This window comes from Haliotis cracherodii, unplaced genomic scaffold (assembly GCF_022045235.1).
Source record: "Haliotis cracherodii isolate W230 unplaced genomic scaffold, xgHalCrac1.p SCAF_29, whole genome shotgun sequence".
NCBI lineage: Eukaryota > Metazoa > Mollusca > Gastropoda > Lepetellida > Haliotidae > Haliotis > Haliotis cracherodii.
This window is the reverse complement of record NW_027266285.1, coordinates 2,405,508-2,428,646: the sequence shown is the minus strand read 5'-3', so window position 1 is coordinate 2,428,646 and position 23,139 is coordinate 2,405,508. Positions and strand designations below refer to the sequence as shown.

The 23,139-nt window shown below is 43.2% G+C and overlaps 1 protein-coding gene across 3 annotated transcripts in view; it reads right to left on the bottom strand.

Moving 5' to 3' along the window:
- LOC139473465 (ubiquitin carboxyl-terminal hydrolase 37-like) overlaps positions 1 to 23,139 on the bottom strand; it is a 36,871-nt gene that overhangs the window by 9,948 nt on the left and 3,784 nt on the right. For all 3 annotated transcript variants that reach the window (XM_071256055.1, XM_071256057.1, XM_071256058.1), the window contains exons 5-15: positions 16,090 to 16,233; positions 15,050 to 15,184; positions 14,264 to 14,398; positions 5,998 to 6,127; positions 5,668 to 5,837; positions 5,305 to 5,370; positions 4,920 to 5,051; positions 4,537 to 4,701; positions 3,430 to 3,510; positions 2,972 to 3,092; positions 2,298 to 2,372 (exon numbers count right to left, since the gene is read on the bottom strand). In XM_071256055.1, coding sequence (XP_071112156.1) covers positions 2,298 to 2,372; positions 2,972 to 3,092; positions 3,430 to 3,510; positions 4,537 to 4,701; positions 4,920 to 5,051; positions 5,305 to 5,370; positions 5,668 to 5,837; positions 5,998 to 6,127; positions 14,264 to 14,398; positions 15,050 to 15,184; positions 16,090 to 16,233 — 1,354 coding nt within the window. The remainder of the gene's footprint in view (positions 1 to 2,297; positions 2,373 to 2,971; positions 3,093 to 3,429; positions 3,511 to 4,536; positions 4,702 to 4,919; positions 5,052 to 5,304; positions 5,371 to 5,667; positions 5,838 to 5,997; positions 6,128 to 14,263; positions 14,399 to 15,049; positions 15,185 to 16,089; positions 16,234 to 23,139) is intronic.

The following is a 23,139-nucleotide window of genomic DNA, read 5'->3' as shown; positions in this document are numbered from 1 at the left end:
TCATCCATTACCCCATGTTTTATACGTGATCATAGATATCATCCATTGCCCCATGTTTTATACGTGATCATAGATATCATCCATTACCCCATGTTTTATATGTGAACATAGATATCATCCATTGCCCCTTGTTTTATATGTGATCATAGATATCATCCATTACCCCATGTTTTATACGTGATCACAGACATCATCCATTACCCCCACATTGTATACGTGATCATAGATATCATCCATTGCCCCATGTTTTATACGTGATCATAGACATCATCCATTGCCCCATGTTTTATAAGTGACCATAGATATCATCCATTGCCCCTTGTTTTACAAGTGATCATAGATATCATCCATTGCCCCTTGTTTTATACGTGATCATAGATATCATCCATTACCCCATGTTTTATATGTGAACATAGATATCATCCATTGCCCCATGTTTTATACGTGATCATAGATATCATCCATTGCCCCATGTTTTATAAGTGATCACAGACATCATCCATTGCCCCTTGTTTTATATGTGAACATAGATATCATCCATTACCCCATGTTTGATATGTGATCATAGATATGATCCATTGCCCCCACGTTGTATACGTGATCATAGATATCATCCATTGCCCCTTGTTTTATATGTGATCATAGATATGATCCATTGCCCCCACGTTGTATACGTGATCATAGATATCATCCATTGCCCCTTGTTTTATATGTGATCATAGATATCATCCATTGCCCCTTGTTTTATATGTGAACATAGATATCATCCATTACCCCATGTTTTATATGTGAACATAGATATCATCCATTACCCCATGTTTTATACATGATCATATACATCATCCATTGCCCCTTGTTTTATATGTGAACATAGATATCATCCATTACCCCATGTTTTATATGTGAACATAGATATCATCCATTACCCCATGTTTTATATGTGAACATAGATATCATCCATTACCCCATGTTTTATACCTGATCATAGATATCATCCATTGCCCCATGTTTTATAAGTGATCACAGACATCATCCATTGCCCCTTGTTTTATATGTGAACATAGATATCATCCATTACCCCCACATTGTATACGTGATCACAGACATCATCCATTGCCCCTTGTTTTATATGTGATCATAGATATCATCAATTACCCCATGTTTTATATGTGAACATAGACATCATCCATTGCCCCATGTTTTATATGTGATCATAGATATCATCCATTGCCCCATGTTTTATAAGTGATCATAGATATCATCCATTACCCCATGTTTTATATGTGATCATAGATATCATCCATTGCCCCATGTTTTATATGTGATCATAGATATCATCCATTGCCCCATGTTTTATAAGTGATCATAGATATCATCCATTGCCCCTTGTTTTATATGTGATCACAGACATCATCCATTACCCCATGTTTTATATGTGAACATAGATATCATCCATTGCCCCATGTTTTATATGTGAACACAGATATCATCCATTGCCCCACGTTGTATACGTGATCACAGACATCATCCATTGCCCCCAAGTTTGATATGTGATCACAGACATCATCCATTGCCCCCAAGTTTGATATGTGATCACAGACATCATCCATTGTCCAAAGATTTATATATGATCATGGTAGTGTTGAAGGTTGGCAACTTGACAGCAATAGTTGGCAATAGTTCCAGAAATGCTCCCCACCAGGACATAATTTTTTTTTATCCAGGCAAAGCAGGTGGTAAAAGTTCCTAGTAATATGAGCAACAGACATTCTTGAATATAGATGAAGCAAGAACACTAACATGTTTTGATGAGCTAAAAACAACAAGCTACTGTTTCTAGTTAAAGTATTTTTATGTAGAAAACATATCTACAGAAAGAAATCCCAGTAGTCTTGTTATAATTAATTGATAATTGATTAGTTTCAATCAATAACCAATGAAACTATACTGAAATCTGTGATCACATGTTTTTCAATGATTTGCACTAAATAATTCATTATAATGAGTTTGTCAGGGATAATAAACATGTATGAAGATTGAAAAGTTGAATAATACCCCAGGCTCTAGGGCCTGCTGATGTTGCAATGTTTCCTGGTTGATGATTTGATGGTGAGAATGTTAGACGTCACTTCAAAGTTTTGCTACATTTTATTCTATACATAAAGATATTCAAAGAATGAAAGCTCTCACAAGGTATATATTCATTGAAGTTTGATCATAAACCTATCCTTGTACTTCAACAAATCCTTACACTAATGTCCACTGGTCCCTCCAGTGATCCCTGACAGCAGACTCACCTGTTCCTGCTTCTTGGCATCCTGTAGACTTAGCTCAATGGCACGTGCCATGTCAGCATCTTCAGTAGATTCATCCTGAAACCATCAGTGTTACCAGGGTTACAAGACTGGAAAAAGTTCAACTAATGGTATGCAAGTCTAAATAGTTTTTGCAGTATTGTCTATGTCAGACAATCTTCAGCTGTACACTGTGAGAACACTGGATTAATTGTAACCACATGGAGAATAAATGCAGGTTGAACAGCTCCTACTAACTGTATATGATGTGAAGCCAGTCTTAAAAAAAGTCCAAAATACCCCAATAATACAGCAACACTGCAGAAGTATATAACATAAGCACTTATCAAACCAAATATAAACACTTGGACTGATCACTGACACGAGTCCACCTAACATTTTGGGCTGCCATGCAAATGCTCACTTTTCTAATATATTTTCAAATATTTACAATTAAAATATTCTTGAAAACAATCTGATCAATATGTTTTTGTCAGTGCTCAGCGTTAGAAAGTGGCACTAGTCCCGTAGTCCTTGCCAAACTGCCCAACAGGTATCATAAGGACTAGTAGAAATGTGACATTTTTTAGGGTTTTGCTATGTGTTATCATCATAAGGAGGAGCGGAAAAAATGTTAGTTTCTACAGCTGCGGTACTTGCTCTCTGCTATAACTTACCAATGTAAAGCTGGGAAACAGTTTGCTGTCTTCCAGATCTGTAGAGCTCCTCCTCTCCATGTCAGGGGCTGATTGGTCTGTGCTCCCCTCACCTGGCTTGTGTAGGGACTTGAAAGTGTACCTGGTACACAACACCATTTGATTAGTTTATTGTAATTAATCTAGCTTGTCCGTACTTAACTATAAAAGATGCAGTTGCAATCACACCATATTATCATAAAGATACTTACACAAATTAAGGGATTCTTAATTTCATGAGTAATCTAAAGTTTGTCTCGTACACAGGATAGGAAATACATTACAGGTCAAAGGACCTGAATAACTTCAACCAGTGTGCTTGTTACACTGCCATAGAGTCTCTCCCCATGGCACTAGTCAGAAATACATTTTGTAGGTTATGTTAATCTTCTCCGTGAAACAGACAAGATAGAAACAATACTACATAGTGATGATCTTACTTTGAGTCAGAAGTATAGTCAAGTTTCCTCCTAGAGTGATCTCCCTTGCGATCATCCAAGTCTGGAAGGGACTTCATGGGACTGAAGCCAAAAAGAAATGATCACATGAGACATGTTAGGGTTACATCGATCTTAAACACGATAAATGATTCCTTCGCATGTTCCAGATAAGGCAAATATTTTGGGATTATGCCTCATATTTTCCCAAATATGACTATAACACCAACTGGGAAAGTCTAGTGCCTTAGTGACGTTAATATATCCGTATCAATGTTTTCTTTCTCCACTTTCAGGAGCTGCTTGTCTTATTGACTGTTATTAGCATATCTTACTAGAAAAGAAAAATAAATCATATATATCAGACAAGTGACCAAAGTCTAAGACTACCATTATTACATTGGCTCCTGTAAAAACCTAGACAAATTCCTAGTATGAGGCACACAGGCTGCAGAAATGTAGAGAGGTTGAGTGAGTTAGTGCACATTGTTCATGTCACATGACCAGTCTCGGTCAAATTCATGGGAGCCTGTTGAGCATTCAAGTCTGAGCCATCACTTCAGCAATGATCAAACTTTCCTCTACCTGCCTGACTGTCTGGCAGAAAATATTTAGCCTACTTATATATTCAGTTTATTATAACTCCCTGTAGATTCTCAAGCCAGATGCAATTTGTCTCTATTTTTGTGTGCAATTTCTCAATGTCTGAATGTGGGCAGGTAACCTCGAAGATGGGCAGGCAACATTAATGGGTCAAATGCCCAACTCTCTTGTTGGGTTTTAAAATTGTTTAGAAAACTGATTGTAATCACCCTGTCATCATTATCCACTGGGTAGTCACACTTAGAATTGGTCCTCAGCTATCCAAAGCGACTAAACGGATTGAGTAGTCAGATGTAGTGATTGAGTGTCATTGTACTCGGACAGAATATTTCGTTGGGTAAGGATATCAATCACTGGTTTCTCTAGTCCAGGCTCAATCATTTACCATAAAGCGGGAATATCACTGAGTGTGACACTAAATAACAAACAAATCACTAGTTGGCTTTTCTTTATAACAGCCCTATTCTGCCATGGAGTCCCCACACTGGTGTAGAGTGTTGAAGTTACCTAGACTGTGGCAGCACACATGGTATGGGTGGAGGGCACTGGACATCACGATCAACATGAGAGGACAGGGACACATAGCTTGGAATGAATATCCGCTGACCCATTTTGCTATGTAGGGATATTGCAGCACTGTATGCATATCTTTTAAGGTGTAGAATCAAAATCCTGCAGAAATAAAAAACAAAAAATAATGTCATTCACAAATATCTCTTTGCTTGACAACTAAAGGTCAAATTGAAACCTCCATCTGTAAAACATGGTCATGAACAAATATGGAAACTGCATCTGAGACCTAAATGTCAAACATTACATCCATTAATAATGAATTTCTGGTTTTAAGTGCTGAGAAAAAATATTTAGTGTCATAACTTATTGAAGCACACCTGGGTATCCTTGTGAACTTGTGTTTGACTTTAGACTTGGTGTGACCACACTTCGCACATGTGTAATCAATTTCTTCTTGTTGCAGGAACACATCTAAAGCATCCTGCAGAGACTTGGGGTAACCTTGGTGACTAGAATGAAAATAGCATGTTATTGCTAAGAGTTTCGGGAGAAATATTCATAATATGCTAGGAAGGACACTACAATATACTAGATGAATCAAACCATTCTCCATTGATCATGAGGAAACTTACACACTTCTAAAGTTCATTGTGCCATGATTGTGTAGACATGTTTTCCAGTACTTTTCAACTTTTCAATATTGGAGGCATAGTGTGACCTGTGTGCCATGACTAACTGCACCTTATGAAAAGCAGCCAATACCTTCTTTGTGGCATCTCCAAGGACAAATCATTGAACTGCTCGGACTTGGCAACCTCTTCATCACATCTGAAAAACAACAGACATAGAACTAGTTCAGGGGCCATCACGTCATCTCATGTAGTATGTACAACTTGCTAACACACAAAACAACAAACTTTACACTGGGTTTCTGAACATAATTGCAATTCCAATGGTTACATCAAAGTACTCAACTTTACAAGCAAATACCACACTAAATCCTTTGTGGATCAGTGTCATAGCAAGGTCAATTAGTGCAGCATATGCATTTCTGACATCAGTCAAGGTGATGGCAAATTATGTCCAGTTAATGTAATGATCAGTAATATTTGTATTTTGACTTACTTCAGGCATGTTATCGTGTGCAGTACTTCAAATTCAAAATTGTCGAGGGTTGGGTTAACAAGATCAATGTCTTCTGATGGGTCTCTTGTTGGACTTGGTGTTGATTTGTTAAATTTGACAATTTCTTCTTTCAGCTGATCAAGGACTTGACTGAGGAACTCATGAGCATCCTGAAGAAAAAACAAAACCATAAATTTATACTATTCTCAGTACTGTACTAGATCAAAATAGATGTGAAAGAAATTTTAACTGTTCAGAATCACATTTCTGTAACTGCATAATAACTAACATGACATAAACTCAAATTCTTTGACATGTTTCCAATCTTACATGTTGCTGGTACCCTGAGAAGCGTTTGGCAGTTCCTGATATTGCACTTTTCACATTGCGGAGTAGTTCCCTTTTGTTGTAATCAGATGACCCAGGTCTTCTTTGAATCTTGACAAGCCTTGCCAATGAGCTGGAATAATAATAACATCAAATTTAGTAAAATCGTAATGCTTTTACTGCTGTTTTCTGACTAGAACCAACCAGTTGTGTTGCATTTGCTCTCTGAACAGCTACCATGTGACAGGAAGTGGTGAAGTCATAACTGCGAGTACAAACACCTGAAAACTTCACGGGGAGGTAGCAAAGTGATGGGCAGGCACGATAGACATAGTAATGCAGGATAGGTATCCAAATGAAAAACAATATTTTTGATTTTACTAAAACAATTTTTATCTTATCCTGCATTAATACCTTAATGGGGGGGGGGGGGATAGACCCTCTACAATTTCAGGTAACCAGAGCATCATGGGCAGGGAAAGAACGGAAAACACAGACCTATCCTGTCCGATAGAGCCACACAAGTGAGAGTAAAAGGTGTGTAGGCCAGTCATGAAAAAAGGAAAAATAGAAAACGGGTGGCGTCCAAGTTCTAAATTCCCATTCAAGAAGCTGGAATAAACAGAAGCATGAAACCCTCTAGTCTGGGGTAATTTCTACCAGAGAGGTCACAAGGTCAGCTCCAAGGTGTAGAAGTCAAAATGGTCTGGGCTTTGAGACCTGTTGCGCCACCATCAGGGGACCGAAAACTATGAACACCTTGCACATCCTCAAGAGCCATGTCTCAGAGATAATGACCGGCAAAGACACTACCCTAGTGCAAAAAACAGCCCTCCATGAGGGACTTGATAGAACAATTGCTGTGGAGAGCCATGGTTGTAAGCCAGCAGGATAATGGAGCGCAGCCACAGTGAGATAGTGTTACAATTGACTTCCGTCTGGGATGTAGGCGAGACTAGAATGAACAGTCATTTCCGAGATCAACATTGTGTCTTGGATCGATGGATGAAAACCTGTAAGGCCAAAACTGGGCACAGAAGAAGTTCATCCTCGTCCTTAGAACCCACTATCGAAGAAAAACGTAGAATGGTTGTTCTGGTAGTTGATTCTTTGCAATGAAATCCCAGCACAGCCTAAGATGGACAGTACCATGCCCTTTGCGCTCGAACTGTACTTAGGAGACATCAACGGCATGTAACTCACTAACTCAAGCTGCCATAACTGTGGGGATGTACCTGTAAATGTGGCCACCCAAGGGTCGCGACTGGCGAGATCTCGATGATCCATGAACAAGTTCCATGCCTGCCACCAAGGCGCGATCAGAAGAAGAGATAGCTTCGGTGTGCTTTTGATATTCAGCAGAAACCTGGGAATTAGTACGGGTGGCTGGAAGCTTACGCTTTTAGGCCTGTCCAGAGAACGCTGAACGATTCAGATCCTGAACTGACATGAGAGCAGCCATTAATACCTGCCATTTACGAAGTGTAAGAGCTTGGTGAAGGGCAGGAAGGAGATGGTGCTGTAGTTTGTGCCACCTGTTGTTGGGTACCAGGCGGAACAGGCCGCCTATGAGTTGGAGCTTGAAGGATGGAGTGACTTGAGCTCATTGACGATCCATCCCAGTTGTGCGAGTAGACGATGCATGAAATCCCTGTGAAGTGGAGGGTTTCCATGTCCTGATGTTTCAGTAGGCAGTCGTCGATGTAAGACTCAAACTGAACATAGCTCAGGTGCAAGTATGCGGCAATTGGCTTGGTAATCCAAGTAAATAACCACGGAGCTGTGGAAATGCCAAATGGGAGGACCACCCATCTGGTAGTGGATACCCTGGAAAACGGGAACCTGAGGAACTTCCTGCAACTGGGGTGGATGGGCACATAAGGCATCCAGGATGTTGAGACTGATCTGGGAATTCTGACTTCTGACTAGTTTCAACGTAGTCAGGCAACAATATGGATGACATTTCAGGAAACTCTTGTTGAAGAGGCGAGATTTTAGACATATGTAAGTTGGACAGATCCTTCATGGGCACCATGAACACTAGAGTAGAAGCCAGGATGCGCCAATGGATCGGGAACAATATTGACCGCCCGTTTGAGCACCAGAAGCTTGAAGGTATGGAGCAAGAGCTGAGCCTGACGAGTAAGAGGGTAAGAGGTCAATCATGGATCTGCTATGAGAGAGCTGGTACCCCCGACAAAGGATATAGGGGACAAAAGTATCTTGAAGAGTATCTTGTCCAGTTGGCCCCAAACCTGCCTTATCTCCCAACTACAGTGCTGCATCTAGGGTTTGCTCAGATTGGGCCAAGTGGCCCATCACTTTTGGTGGGCCACTTAAGTAATTGTTAACCAGTTCTCATTTCCCCCCTTTCAATGCCTACTGATTACATTAATACATGAAGCAATCATACTGCAACCATTTACTCACCCAAACATTCTCTAAGGGCTTCAATGTTCAACATGTTCAAGTCAGTTTGGCTACCAAAGTTAATTTGTGGCATGAAAGATTCTTCTGTCCTTTGCATATTTCCATTTCTGAACAGCTCTGGTGAACTCAAACTGATCTATGGATGAACCTTCCAGCTTGATCAACATAAGCTTGTTGAGTGTGTCACTTATAAGTCTGTTTCTGGTTGGTGAATGAGATGTCATTTTGGCAGCTAAAACCACGTTCGCAATCGGCTGTCTGTAAGGGCATGATGAGCGCTAGTCTGACTAGTGTCAAAAGATTTGGAAACATCGACTTGTGATGGCAATGTATCAACTTCCAAAGTGTCTTGAAATTGTCCCTTGGATACATTTCATTCACGACAACTTGTTTGACAAAATCCCATTCCCCAAGAGTGGCCTGCTTGTCAATATGGGCCTTACTAAGATGCCGACTGGAACCTGTGAGGTCTGAACTATAATGATTGATGAGTGTTTCTATTTCCTTTCTTCCATACAAGTCAAGCTGGTCCTTGGATAGAAATGATATACTCCTCATGCCCATGACACTGAAGGCAGTTGCAACAAATGTGCTGTTACTTGGAAATCTCTTGTTGACACTGTCCTGAAGCCCAGTAAGAAACTTGTGTCTGATAGCTTCTGCATCTTTGACATCATAGTTTGAAAGCTTTTCACCCAAGTACGTCACAGTGGCAACTTTCTTCTCCTTATCACTGTTCACTCTGAGTTTGTCCTTCAGCAACAGCTGATATTAGCTTTTACCACTGATTGCTTTTTTTCACACTTGTCAAACAGCCATCAATTGCAGGCTGGACACAAGAGATGTCTAAATCCACCTTCTGGAAGACAAGGCTAAGTTCTGTGAACTTTGGGATAACATCCATCATCACATGTAGTATGAACACAAACTTATAGTCTGTGAGATTTTGTAGTAGTTCCTTCTCTGCTGAAGTAGGCTTCTCTTTCTGTTTGAAGTACTTGACCAAAGATCTCAAAGTCCTATACACTGTGTTGAGAGCATTGTTCACTGCAAACCACCTGATTTCATGAACTTCTTTAACCTTGATCTTTGGGTCATCAAGTAATTCCTGCACCTGACTCAACTCTGCATGCTGATTTCTTAAAGTAATAAAATAAGTCCACCAGAGTTTTCTGAAATGTCTTTCCAACATAAGCCACATCATCAGCTGCCTTAGATGTGCATCAGTTGAGGCGATGAGCCAAACAGTGGATATTAATGCAATGTGGGCTTTCCTTTCTTATAAGAGTAGCCACTCCTCCCTTGCTGCCAGTCATGACAGAGGCGCCGTCCGATCCAAAGGCATATATGTCACTAACTTCCAGGGCCCGAGAATTCAAGAATTCTTTCAAATGATCATAGATGATCTCAGCAGTTGCATGTACACACTTCATTCCAACATTTCCAAGAAAGTGGGTTTCTTGTTCAAGATCGTCTGACACAATCCGTCCATACACAACAAGCTTTTTGGTTATGTTAATATCTGTACTCTCATCTACCAACACAGATGTGAAAACACTCTCTTTCAAATTTGAGTTTATGTGCTCTTCAATAAGTTCAGCAAATGTATCCTGAAATTCATCAGCCGTTTCTCTTGAGGCATATGTTGCATTTTTTCCTGCAGCTAATGACTGAATATTGTCACATCCCTGAAGCTTCATGAGTGATAACAAAGAAGGGTATTTCATTGTAGCCACACCTTCTTAGCATAACCAATAAACACAACGCATGGCAGAAATAATACTTGCAGTTTTCTGAGAAATGGCAGTATCTGCTGCTACAGAATAGTTTTTCTTTAATAACTGATTTTTCAGAGCATTCTGATGATCCGGTAGCTTGACATGTCTTGCTAACGTAGATGCCAGATAGCTTCTACATGACATTGAAGTCATCAAATTTTTTAAATTGCCTTCCATACAAAGTTCACAGGTCAAAATGCCAGTTTCATCATCAAATGCCAGCCAGTCGTATTTCTTAAGCCATTCAGTTCTAAACTTGTGAACAAACTTTCTCTTACTGTCACTGTCACTATCGCTATCAGAACTATCCACGATGTTGTCCACCATGTGTTCCGAAGGAGGAGGCACAATTTCATTCACACTGACCAATGTTGACCGATCAGACGGCGTTTTTGTGAAAAAGTCAGTAATTCTACGCTTCTTTGGCACTGACATGTTCGCGTTCACGCAGTACATGAATTTACAAAACATACAAAGAATCCTAATTCCAAGTGTCAAAATGACTGCCCACATACCGACTCCACCTAGCGGGAAACATTAACCAATCAAATTAATCGTAATTATGCTTCGTTTGATTCCGTTGCACATCCGATCAGTTCCAAAAGCAAATAGAAGCGACCTCTAGCGAATTCCAAGAAGTGCACTATTTTTAGCTTCGGTTTTCCCCAACTTTCACTTACCAGTTGTGTCACTTTCAGCTTTCACTGGCGATGTCAAGAGGCATTCGATAGCCAGCCCAGCATTTGACAATAAAACTTTGCATTTCGTCCGAAATAACTGTTCCAATAACTATTTCCAAACATAAACATGATTTGTATCAGTTTTCCTTGAATAAAGTTGAATATTTTCTGCAAATAAAGTTGAAATGACCCTCGCCTCGATCCAGATTGTCAAGCCAGCTGACACGGTAAAACAATCAACATCCGTGAGTAGAGAGCCGGAAGTTTCGGTAAGCATTTGCATATGGCACATGTGACTTAACATGTGATAACCAGTGAAGCTGAAATCAATTCCCGTTGTTTTTACAGTTGTATTAACAACTGTTGGAGACGGTGTGTGTAAGTGAATGTTGAATAAACACGCTGAATGTGAAGCAAACATAAGCCTAGTTAGTATCAACATAGTTAATTGGCGATTAAATTACTCACCACTGTCTCTTATGTTATTACATCATAAATGAATTATATTTTACTGGCACCAATCTGGTGTCGCACCGTGTAAACACAAAATGGCGACGGGTGCTGGAGTTACGCACGCGACCAATCATCGTAGAAAAAAACAACACAAGATAAACATATTTTTATTGCCAATATAAGGTTTGTGTGCGCACATCATTCCAGGTCGCTTTATACACGGAGTAAAGGATTTTGTGTCGATTTTGAAGGTGTGTACAGGGGGTCGTCTTATACGTGGGGTCGTTTTATACACAGCGATATACGGTATCCAAGAACAGCTGATTTTTGAAAGTTTAACATACTGATACGCACGGTAATGTCAAAAATGCCCCATCGGTGTAGTTTTTGGGTAGCAAGTGGCACATAATTATTTTTATTTTGCGCCAATGTCATAAAAAATGCTTCATTTATGCAATTACGCACGCTAGATGCAACACTGAAACTACGGGAGTGTCTATGACTGGGACGACTGGGAATGGGAGATCTCAGGCGCTGAGCGCCAGGGCATCAGCACCTGCCTCTGCGGTCATTTCCTTGTGGCTTTGAACGGTCTTGACCCTTGCCACGAAAGAAAGAAGAAGCCTGGGTGAAGCTTTGAGAGAAGCACGCATGGGTTGATAATTGCCTTCAATGGTTTGAATTTGGATTGATTGGAGACTGTGACATGCGTGTGTTTGAAGAGTGAGGATGCACTCCAAGGCTGATGCAGGAGTTGCCTCTTAAACTCAAACTCAAAATCTGTTAAGGCGATATAACCGAGGTGGCCGCTGGGAGATGATAAGTAGATAGTCGATTTGATGCTGTTGCATTGCCCATGAAGAGGGTTGACTACAGGACGAGCGAGAAGATCTGGAAGTACGGCGGGAAGACCTGGGAGAGTTAGAGCCATGTGTTTGAGGTCAATGAGAAGTAGTGGCATCCTCAAAAGGAGCTAAGGACGGACATGAGGTAGTCATAGTTACTGGCAACAAGGATGTATTGATATTGATGCATAAGAGGTGCCAATAGCATAGCAGCAGGAGGCAGTCACCACAGGCATAAGCGGTATGCTGATTAATGGTTGAAACCCGATGGTGCCAGAGTAGAGGGCACCGGTGTGGGAACAGTGAAGACCAGAGGGGGGGGCCACAGGCTCCGAAGAGGCCGGAGGTGCCTTTAGAGACCGCCTGAGCCACGGATGACGGGAATATGGATTGCATATGATGAACCGAGGCGGGATCCAGATACGGTGCAGGGAGAAAATCAGGACATGTGAGAGGCGGTGACCGTTGGTGCGGAAACGGTGGGCGTGAATGCTGTAAACGATGGCAGGGAGGAGAGACAGTGCTCCAAAAGTGAAACTTGTGACGCTGTAGTGTCAACGTGATTGGTAACCTCTGTAGTCAGAGAAGTGTCCATGTGGTCATTATGGGTGTGTCGTTTTCTCAAGTAAAGTCACGAGGGGGGAGAGAGCGGCAAAGATTGCATGAGTCATGAGGGCATTGTGAGACAGGGTCAGTGCAATCACTGAATCGGAGGTTGGGATCCCTAGCTGATTTACTGCCACAACAGTTTAAGCAATGTTGCATATAATTTTAATGAAATAGACAAACGCTGCAAGCAAAGAAGGCATGTGTCAACAGAGAGAAACGGGCAAGTAATTAGAAAGTTAATACATAAAGAGTATCACTTTACACTTAAAGACGCCAGAATAGGAATGTTGATAGCACAAGAACAAGATAAGCATATTGAAATATCAAGGCACAAGACATGCAAAACATGACATGGCAAAAACAAGATGGCGGATGGAACAACACACGCACGATGTACGCTAATGTAGTGAGTGAGTGAGTTGGGTTTAATGCCGCTTTTAGCAGTATTCCAGTCATATCACGGCGTGTCAGCTTAATGTGGGAGGAAAGCCTGAAGTGATGCAGGTCTCAGACGTTTACCACTTCGGTGAAACCCACGAGCACAGGTATGGTGCTGACAAACCTAGAAACATAATCGGGGCGAACCGGGATTCGAACCCACAATCATAGGTTTCGGGCATGCCAAAGGGATGCAACTCTGCACAGCGAATAGGGGCGCCTTAGACAACTGGGCCATCCGTGCCCCCCTAACGCTAATGTAAACCTGAAAGGACCACAATAGTTCACCATCATATCATCCACAGAATAATAAGAATGGTATAGAGGAACAATAATGTGTTTTTACTCATAAAAACCGATGTCTCCTACCTCCTCTTATTTGATACATTAGTTCAAGTTGTTACCATAAATGTGTTTGCAAATCAAAAAAACAATAATAGAAATATAATACTAGTAGAGATTATGATTAATGCAGTAATAATGCAGCATTACAGTTGACGCCATGTTGACACTTTATGGCAGATTGGACAATTGAACTTGTAACAGCAGTTTGGATGATAGATTACATTGTATTGTGCTTGTAGGCTCCAACGGGAACCGAGCCAAAAACAATGTCTCCCTTCTCCCTTGGGGGATGGGGGGATGGGGGGATGGAAGAAATACATAATTCTTCAAGGGTTGCAGAACAACGGGCAATCACTGTGTTTCATCTGTCTCATGATTTAGGATTAATTTAAAGAGTATACTATATTTTCACATGTAGGTGAGGAGACATTTGTTTGTGGGACCTTCGTTGGGACATAAAAAATAATTATTAGATCAGATGTTCAATTTTTATCACCCCCCATTTCACAACCAAACACCCATCCAAGAAATTCTCAGACCAAGAAAACCTCGCGTCTTGCCTTGTACGTCTTGCCTTCACTTGATGAAATACACCCTCAAGTGAATCACATCGGTAGACAATGTCTACAAGTACCTTGAGCAGTGTGTTCAGTGTGAAACTACATAAGAGTATTGTATTCTACATTCTCACCAGTACAGAGAGTTGGGCGAGAAGGACCGTCCTTTTTTCTTGAAGGAGTAGAGCAAATCATTGCTGAAAGGATTCAACCCAAACAGGGACTGTAGGATAGCGTTCATGTAACATGTGTTACCGATGTTGGAGAATCTATAATCAGAACATATTCAAATACAATCTGTTCCCAGCCGAAAACCATACCAATCTGCAGCAGTAGCCATAACCATAGCCATAGTTAACTGCAAAATCTCGGTTTTTAACATTAGGGTAAATGCGACAACACTTTAACTTTGATCACTAATTACAAACACTGGTATCCATGATTGTAAATTATTGTGAATTTTCTTTGTCTATAGGTCTTAAAGTTTCAGTGATAATTGTTCTGTGAGTGAGTGAGACTGTCCCATGAGAGGGTGTGGCTTAACTCCACTTTGAACAGTGTTTTAGTGATATCATGGCATGTCAGCTTAATGTCGGATTAACTGTGATACAAGTCCCAGACATAAAACACTTGCACCTGTAAGGTGCTGATACACATACACTTCTGGCAGTCCCAGACTTTGGCCACTAGTCTGTAGATTAAGTCTAGAAAAATTCTGTTCAGTCTAGTGCGCAGCACGTCTCATAATAACATCAAAATCTACAGAAAATGATGCCCATAGCCAAGTCCAGGCTAGTTGACATAAACGTTTGTGGCAAAGACTGCTCTGGCATGCTAAAAGGGACCAATAGGACCTATATTCCAAATGACACCGAAAATGACAAAATACATCAAGTGTGTCAAGTGGAAGGATGACTCACCCCAGTAGCGACTGCTGATGGTTATTGGAGTCTTGATTGCCTTTCTTTCCCCAGGAATAGTTGAGGTCAGACAACAGCCGGGGTCGTTTTTGTGGAGTTGGATTAAGTGGCATCATCCCTGGTCTCTTTACTGACCTGGATTTAAACAATTTACAGAAACAAATTCATTTGGATGCACCATAAAAAAGTATTTTCTGAACACGTAAGGCTGTCATGCAATACTAATCTAACTTACATTGAAATACAGACGATGATTACATTGGCTGATCTGGGATACAGGCTGTCCCTCCAACTGTTTGAGGTGTTTAATGGGTTATAGAACGAGTATAAAGTTTATGTCAAACATTAACTTTGAACTGATAATTAAGCACATATAACAACCTGTATCTTGACACTTCCTCAAGAATTGATTATTAGTTTAAAGGTTTGAAATGATATTTCATCTGATCCTGTCAGTCACCTCTTACGACAAGCAAAGTCCACAGAACTATTCTAACCCAGATCTTCACGGGTTGTATAAGTACAGCAGGTACTTATCTGGACCAACTCGGAGGCTGATATTCAGCCCCAAATCAGCAAACATCAGTGTACTTTCCAAAATTTGAATTCAAAGTCTCCCAATACATGTCGTTATAATTGTGTTACTTGTGTTAAGGCTTTCTGGAAACGACTCATGGACAACGATATCAATAAACATGATAAAGAGGACGAGGGTTTAATACATAATGTTCCATTATTGCATTGTAATAACACTTAAGAAATATGACTATGTTTGTTTTGAACAAAGTAATGATTTTTAGGGTTTCGTAGATAAATACCTACACAGGCCATGGACACATAACATATTTAGTTCCAGATTTCTATCTTTATTCTCAGTAGACTGGTGACCTTGCAAAATATTTTCGAAGAACATTAATTAGTTCAGGGTATTGACTGGCCTCTTTTGATAGATTTGGTCTAAAACAAAACAGCCAAACTCAGTAATATACGGTAAACCTAATATCAAGTTTAGCATGCAGTTAGTGAAGCCTGTTACTCACGCAGATGATTCATAGGTCCTGGAATATATTTTCTGTGAAGCTGGAGTGCTACTGTAGAATCCAGAGGCTGCAAATGACTTCAGCGTCTCCCTGCACTTCTCCTGACCTTGCTTGAGGAACTTTTCAGCAGACCGCCTTGGACCACTACAAGGCAGGAAACATAACCATAAACATAACACACATAACCCACATAGACTGCAGCGCAAGGCAAGAATTTTGGGTCTCTTTCGTACTAATGAAACACAATTTGTAGAATTTTCCTATTCGGAATATTCTAAAAGTAATACGTTACCACTGTTATACCGAGGCTGTTGTCTCCCACAACTGCTGCTATAGCGAAATCTACCTCAGAGATCTCAATTACCTCAAGCAGCACGTGCGTAGCCGCCTAGCTGCCATGTGACACCCTTCACTCTTGTCTCTTGCGAGAGCAAGTGCTCGGGGGACGGACGGGCGGGCAGCAGCCCAGTGGTAACGTATTACTTATAGAATATTCCGAATAGGAAAATTCTACAAATTACATTAAGTAATACGTTACCACTGTTATATCGAGGCTGACTACCACAGTAGGCGGTGGGGAGCACCTACAATCCGAATCCTGACTCCTAGCGTTCCTTCCGACCAGCGGAAGTAAACACCAAGGCGGAAGCACTCGATGCGCATGCACCTAGCTAGGCGTTACCCTATAGGAATACCAAAGCACTGTCAAGCGCATACTGTAAGGCTCAATCGTCATTGCCAAAACGATTGGTGTCTCCAAACGGCCCCACTGGATAGGTATTTCATCGCCGCAGCGGATGAGAACACTGTATCCGCGTGAGCTAAATCTTAGATCAGGTTAAACAGTCGAAAAAGGGAAATTAATTTCATTCAGACCGTATATCCCCGAGCACGCCTACTTAAAGTATGTAATAGGCGCGTGACCTAATTCCAGTAATTGTAAGCATGTATCACAAGGTTGGAATACACGACAGACAATTAAATGCATAATTGTCAAAATACAAATAAGGACAAAACACACAAAAAGCCGCCTCACCTGTGGTGTGAGTGCGCTGGTTTGCAGGACCCCCACTCCTGTTCATTCGAAGCCTTAAGATAATACTTAAGGGCCCTAACCGGACACAGCACTCTGTCCTCAGTATCAGCAGGATGTAAGATTTCTTTGAGTGATCTTACAGTGAATACTCTCTCCGTTTGCCTGATTCTCTGATTCTTGGCGACGAAGCCCATGAGCAGGCCCAGGCGGACCGCTCCTTCGTCACCCCTATCGAATCGTACCTTGGTGACATTGAGTGCATGAATTTCTGATACACGTGCCGCCGTGGCAAAGGAGAGGAGAAATGCTGTTTTCCAAGTCACATGCCGGAACGAAGCACTTTGCAAGGGTTCATACGGAGCTTCTGTAAGTGATTGCAACACTAGGGAAAGATCCCAGGCAGGTGCCTGAAGGTGGCCCTTCTTAAAATCGTGCTGTTTGAAACCCTTGATAATACCCCGTATCACCGGCTCTTTGGAGAGACTGGTACCCATAGCAACGTCCCGTACCGTAGCAACAGACCAGACATAGTTGGTAATGGAACCCCCGGAGAGTTTCCGGGTCTCTCGCAAGTGAGACATGAAACGAGCAATATCCTGCACAGATACCTTATCTGGCGAATGAATGTGATGTTTACAACACCACTTCGTGAAAATAACCCAACATGCATTATACACCTTCTGGGTAGAATCACGATGCATACTAACGTATGCCCGAGACGCCCGGCAAGAAAAACCTTTACTCCTCAGACGGTCGGGGACAACATCCACGCGTGCAGATTGAACTGCCCTGCGTTTGGATGAAGCTGACGGGTGTGAGGGTGGATCAAGAGATCCGGTCTCACAGGCAGTGGAAGTGGCGACTGCGTGACCTGGGTCAGCAAGTCGGGGTACCACGATCTGTTCGGCCACATGGGCGCGATCAGTAACAGTCGACAGCGAACTCCTCGGAGACGGCTTAGAATGTGTGGTATCAACGCTGTTGGCGGGTAAACATAAGCGTCAAAGCCCGTCCAGTCTAACGTGAGAGCATCGTGATCGATGGCCCTCGGATCCGGGACTGGGGATACAAACAACGGGAGTTGATTGTTGAACCGCGTTGCGAACAGGTCGACCATCGGACGACCCAAACGTTCGCACAGCCACTGAAACACTACTGGGTTCAGCATCCACTCTGTGGGGCTTGGATCCTGAGGCCTCGATAGAGCATCAGCCAGTACGTTCCGCACACCAGGGATGTGACGGGCGCGTATCTGGCACGGGACACTGTCCACCAGAGCGTAAAACTCGAACGTGAGATCGAGTAGCGAGTGACTGTGGGTTCCCCCCCCAGTTTGTTCACATAGGACACTACCGTCGTGTTGTCGGGCGCCAGCTTCCAGTGATTGACTGCGTTGATCACTGCCTTGAACTCGAGACAATTGATGTGAAGACCTAGTTCGTCTACGCACCACAGCCCCGAGCTCACCTCCCCCTCTAGATGGGCGCCCCAGCCCACTAGTATACAGGTTCAACGTGGCCCGGTAGGGCCGCATAGAGACTCCTGATAAGACATTATAAGGGACCGTCCACCACTCCAGATGCGGTCGGAGTCGATCCGGGAGGGCGACGGTCGCACTGTTCACCTCCGTTGCTAACAACTGGATTAAAAACCGTTGCAGCGGGCGGAGTTGGAGACAACCCCGTTCTGTGCAGTCCTGGGCTGATACAAGTAGCCCTAACAGCTGTTCCCAAAAGTGAACAGTCTGTTGCACCGCTAAGACTTTGTCAATCATCGCCTGAATCTTGTTCCACCGGTCTGGGGAGACAAAGAGGCGATGGGACACTGTGTTGAACCGACCTCCGATGAACTGCAAGTTCTGAGAAGGGGTTAACTCGCTCTTGGGGAGATTGATAATCCACCCCAATTGCTCCAAGAGCCGACGTGCGAAAACGAGATGGCGTGACAGGGTGTCCGTCATTCGATTTGCGACTAGCGGGTCGTCCAGGTACGCAAAGTACCGGACACCCCTCCGGTGGAGGAACCCCACTATGGGGGTGGTTAACCGGGTGAACAGCCAGGCGGCGGATGAAAGACCGAATAGGAGTACAACCCATTCGTAGTGCCTGCCTTGAAAGACAAACCTGAGATACTTGTGATGATCCGGGTGAATTGGAACATGCAGATAAGCATCCTTCAGGTCGATCGAAGCGAGCCAGTCGGCCGGCATGATCAGTGCTTTCAGGTCCCCCAAGCTCAACATTCTGAACTTGGGCGGCGTGCGCAGGTAGAACTCGTTGAACGATTTGTGAACGAAGTTGTGAATCATTCTGAGTTCGGCACTGTCCTTCTTGGGAACGAGAAATATCCTGGAGTAAAACCCCGGTGTTATTTCTGGTAGAGCTAACTCCCGAACTGCCCTCTTCTCCACCAACCTGCCGATGGCATCGGCGAGGAAGGGAAGATCGGTTTCCGAATAGAAACCTGCCGACGGGGCAACTGTGAGCGGCGGATTCGCTTTGAGATCGAGCCGATAGCCGTACCGAATCATGTTGACCACCCATGGGTCGTCGAACACTTGTTCCCAGTTCTCCCAGCAAGTCTGAAGTCTGGCTCCCACTGGGGAAGGAGAGGGGGTCCAGGGCCAAGTGACTCGGGTTCCCCTTGGGCCAACCGAAGTTGGCGCTGTCACCTGGAAGGGCCCTTGCTGTCCTTAGACGACTTGGGCTTCCCCCAGTTCCCCTTCTTCCCGCGAAAGGGCTGCTGAGAACCCTTACCGGAGCCCTCAGAGCGGGGCTTCTTCCCAGAGGAAGAAAAATCCGACCCCTTAGGCCTGCCGGATGCAGCATCCTGGGGCGCGCTCCGCTTCGGAGCGGCACCCAGGCGCCTATGCAAGGACCCCACAAGATCCAGTGTGTGCCGAGAGGCCTCGGCAGACACAGCGGCCTGATGTTCCCTCAGAACCCCAGGGATCTTGTTATTAAACAGGATCCGAGCAGACAAAGGCTGCGAAAGGAGCACCTCCTGATTGGCAGCGTCCAACCCTGAAGCAACCAGATACGACTGGCGCCGAAGAGAATGGCACGTGCCGGAAATAAAGGCCGAAGCCCCGGCAACGTACTCCAGGGAAGCATTTAAACCGAGCAAGCAGTTGTAAATGCGCTGGTCTCGGTCCGTAGGAGAACCTTCGACCAGACTGGCCGCTGCACCCAGGTATGTGTCTCCAGCATGGAGTGTCAAGCGAGGGTGTCCAGCTGTTGCAAGGTACCTTGTGGTACCGTGGCACCGTGGCACCGTGGCAACCGGTGGGGCACGGACCCCTAAACGCTCCACATGGGCTTCCGCGGAAGGACCAGCCTCGGGAAAGGCAAGGTCATGTACCGGGAAAGACCCTTTTCTCCACGACGGTGGAGGTAACGGGAGACCCCGACCGGAGGCAGCCGCGAAGGCCTTCTCCAAAGAAGGCTTAATCCCGCACAGCAAGGTTGATGCCGGGAAAGCCTTGTCGGACGTCTCGTTGTACACCTCAGAGTAACCCACGGAAACGTGGATTCCCCGCGGTATCGGCAGGGGCTTTGGCACGTCCTCGAAGAGGTCATCAACCATGGCCACGCGGTCCTTAACCGATAGCGGAAGCAACGGTTCGGGGGAAGGACCAGTAACCACGGCAGCCGCCGCCGTACCGGTGGACCCCGCGTCCGAACCCGCGGCCACCAAAGAGGCCGGGGACGGAACAGCCAGCAGCCTATCTTGCGATAAGGCCGCCAGCTTGGAGTCCACAAGTTTCGACAACAATGCGGCGATGGAATCCCCAGACAGCCCGAGGGCCGCAAAGGGATCCGCCGCAGCCAAGAGGGTAGTACTCGCACGGGGACCCCGACCGGACGAACCGGCCACCACAGGGGTGGAGACGGACTGGACGTACCGTGCAACTCCGAGGAGCAGGGGTAGAGGGGGTGGAGACTGGGGACAATTCCATGTCAGACATTGTTTCTATTCTATAAACAAAGAACAAAACATGGTTACAACGCACGCACCACAATGATTCACAAACGAGCATTTTCACAAGATAATAAACGAGCAATGTGAACATATAACATACACATATAACTTTTATATAAAGAAATAAGTGATGTTAACCCCCAAAACATACAAGAACAGGGGAAACGTAAAACACAAAGTGCATACGCGAACCCTGCAAGTATATAGAAAAAAGGGCGGGAAAATTATAACCAAGCGTAGCTACCGCAACGCCCCATAAAAGCACAGTTTATTATAGAATAAACTATAATAAATATCACCAAATATTCAAGGAACGCTTCAGCAGTAGGGATACACGTCTTGCTACGCAGACGAAGGAGACAAGAGTGAAGGGTGTCACATGGCAGCTAGGTGGCTACGCATGTGCTGCATGAGGTAATTGAGATCTCTGTGGTAGATTTCGCTATAGCAGCAGTTGTGGGAGACAACAGCCTCGGTGTAACAGTGGTAACGTGTTACTTAATGTAATAACAGGTGTTACTTATCTCCTTCTTATTGGTGAGTAACGATGGTTTGCTTTTCTGCATTGGTCTTTCATGGGTTGTTGATAACATGACTTTATCTTCTCTGGGCTTTATACTTTGTTAACTATGAAATGTTTTACATACTTATCAGGAAAATACAAATACAGTCAAACCCTGTTATCTCGAATGTACCAAAATGTCGAACCTATTCTCTAGAAACAAATGCCTCACAACGTAAATACATATAAATTTGCCCGCATTACTGGAAATCGAGTCAAAAATGCATAGCGCTATCTCGAACCCTGGATTGGGTCCTAAGTTTGACTTTAGTGCAGGGGGTATATAATTTTGTACATTTATCTCGAAGTTGGTGTTCGCAACATGAACAGTCTTGAGACAAGCATCTTACATAGCTGTTAGTGTGAGCAAATCTATATATATCTAATACCTTTCTTCAAACATCTAACATCACTGTAAAAGTAGTGAACCAATAGGTCAACCAATTATGTACATGATGTACCCAGCTTTGAATCCATTTGTAAAGTTACATATTTTTTAAGAGTAAAAATATCATTTATATTTATCCTGACTCATACTTATGTTTATCCATATCTTTTCCTATAGGTCATGGAAACTTCCTGTGCTATTGCCAGAGAACAGAGAAAACAGCTCACCCAAAGGCACCCTTACTCCACGCATACACACTGGAACCATTTGACCAAGCCCACTGACCACTCTCTCTACTTTCCTACTTAATGGTCCGAAAACACATCAGCTGAGAGAGGGGAAGGTGCTGAAGTGTATGAGTCAGGATAAGTATAAATGATACTTCTACTAAAAAAAATACATATTTTATCTTAACCTGACTCATACTTATGATTGAATCTTACAATAAGTGGTGGGTTCCACTTGCATGTGTGATTAACGTTGACCTGTTCTATAAGAACGTTTTTCGGTTGTTTTCTCTATCTTTCTATTGGGGTGCCACCTTACTATTTGTGAGCAACCAAAATGGATGTAAATGATACAGATTTTGTGGATTTGTGTGGTTTACATAGTTTCTAGAATCCTGTTCGCCTTAAATGATTAAGGTTTTAAGAGAAGAGCAATAAACTTTACACAATCGTGTATAACTCATGTGCTGCATTATATAGTCTCTGAGATAGTGACTGGCGAAAACTGTATCCGATTTCCAGAAACAGGCTGCCATGATTGTTGGTATGGAGCAGTTACCGTGAAATGGTTGTATTGAGGCTTTAGCGCTTACTTCATGGGAGTTGAAGGCTGAAGTGGGTGTCAAAGCATGCTGCTTTGTATGCTCTGAGAATGACAGCTTTCATCCAGAATGAAATAGTTGTTCTGGAGACTTTGGTGTGTGTAGTCCTTACTAAAGGAATATAAAGTCTTTTGAAACCTTGTCTTCTAGGTTTAGACTTTTGTAGGTATATTCGCAAGGCTCTGACTGGACATAGAGATAAATCCTCTGTATCCTCTGAACCAGGGATAAGGAGAGAGTCGCAACACTGAATT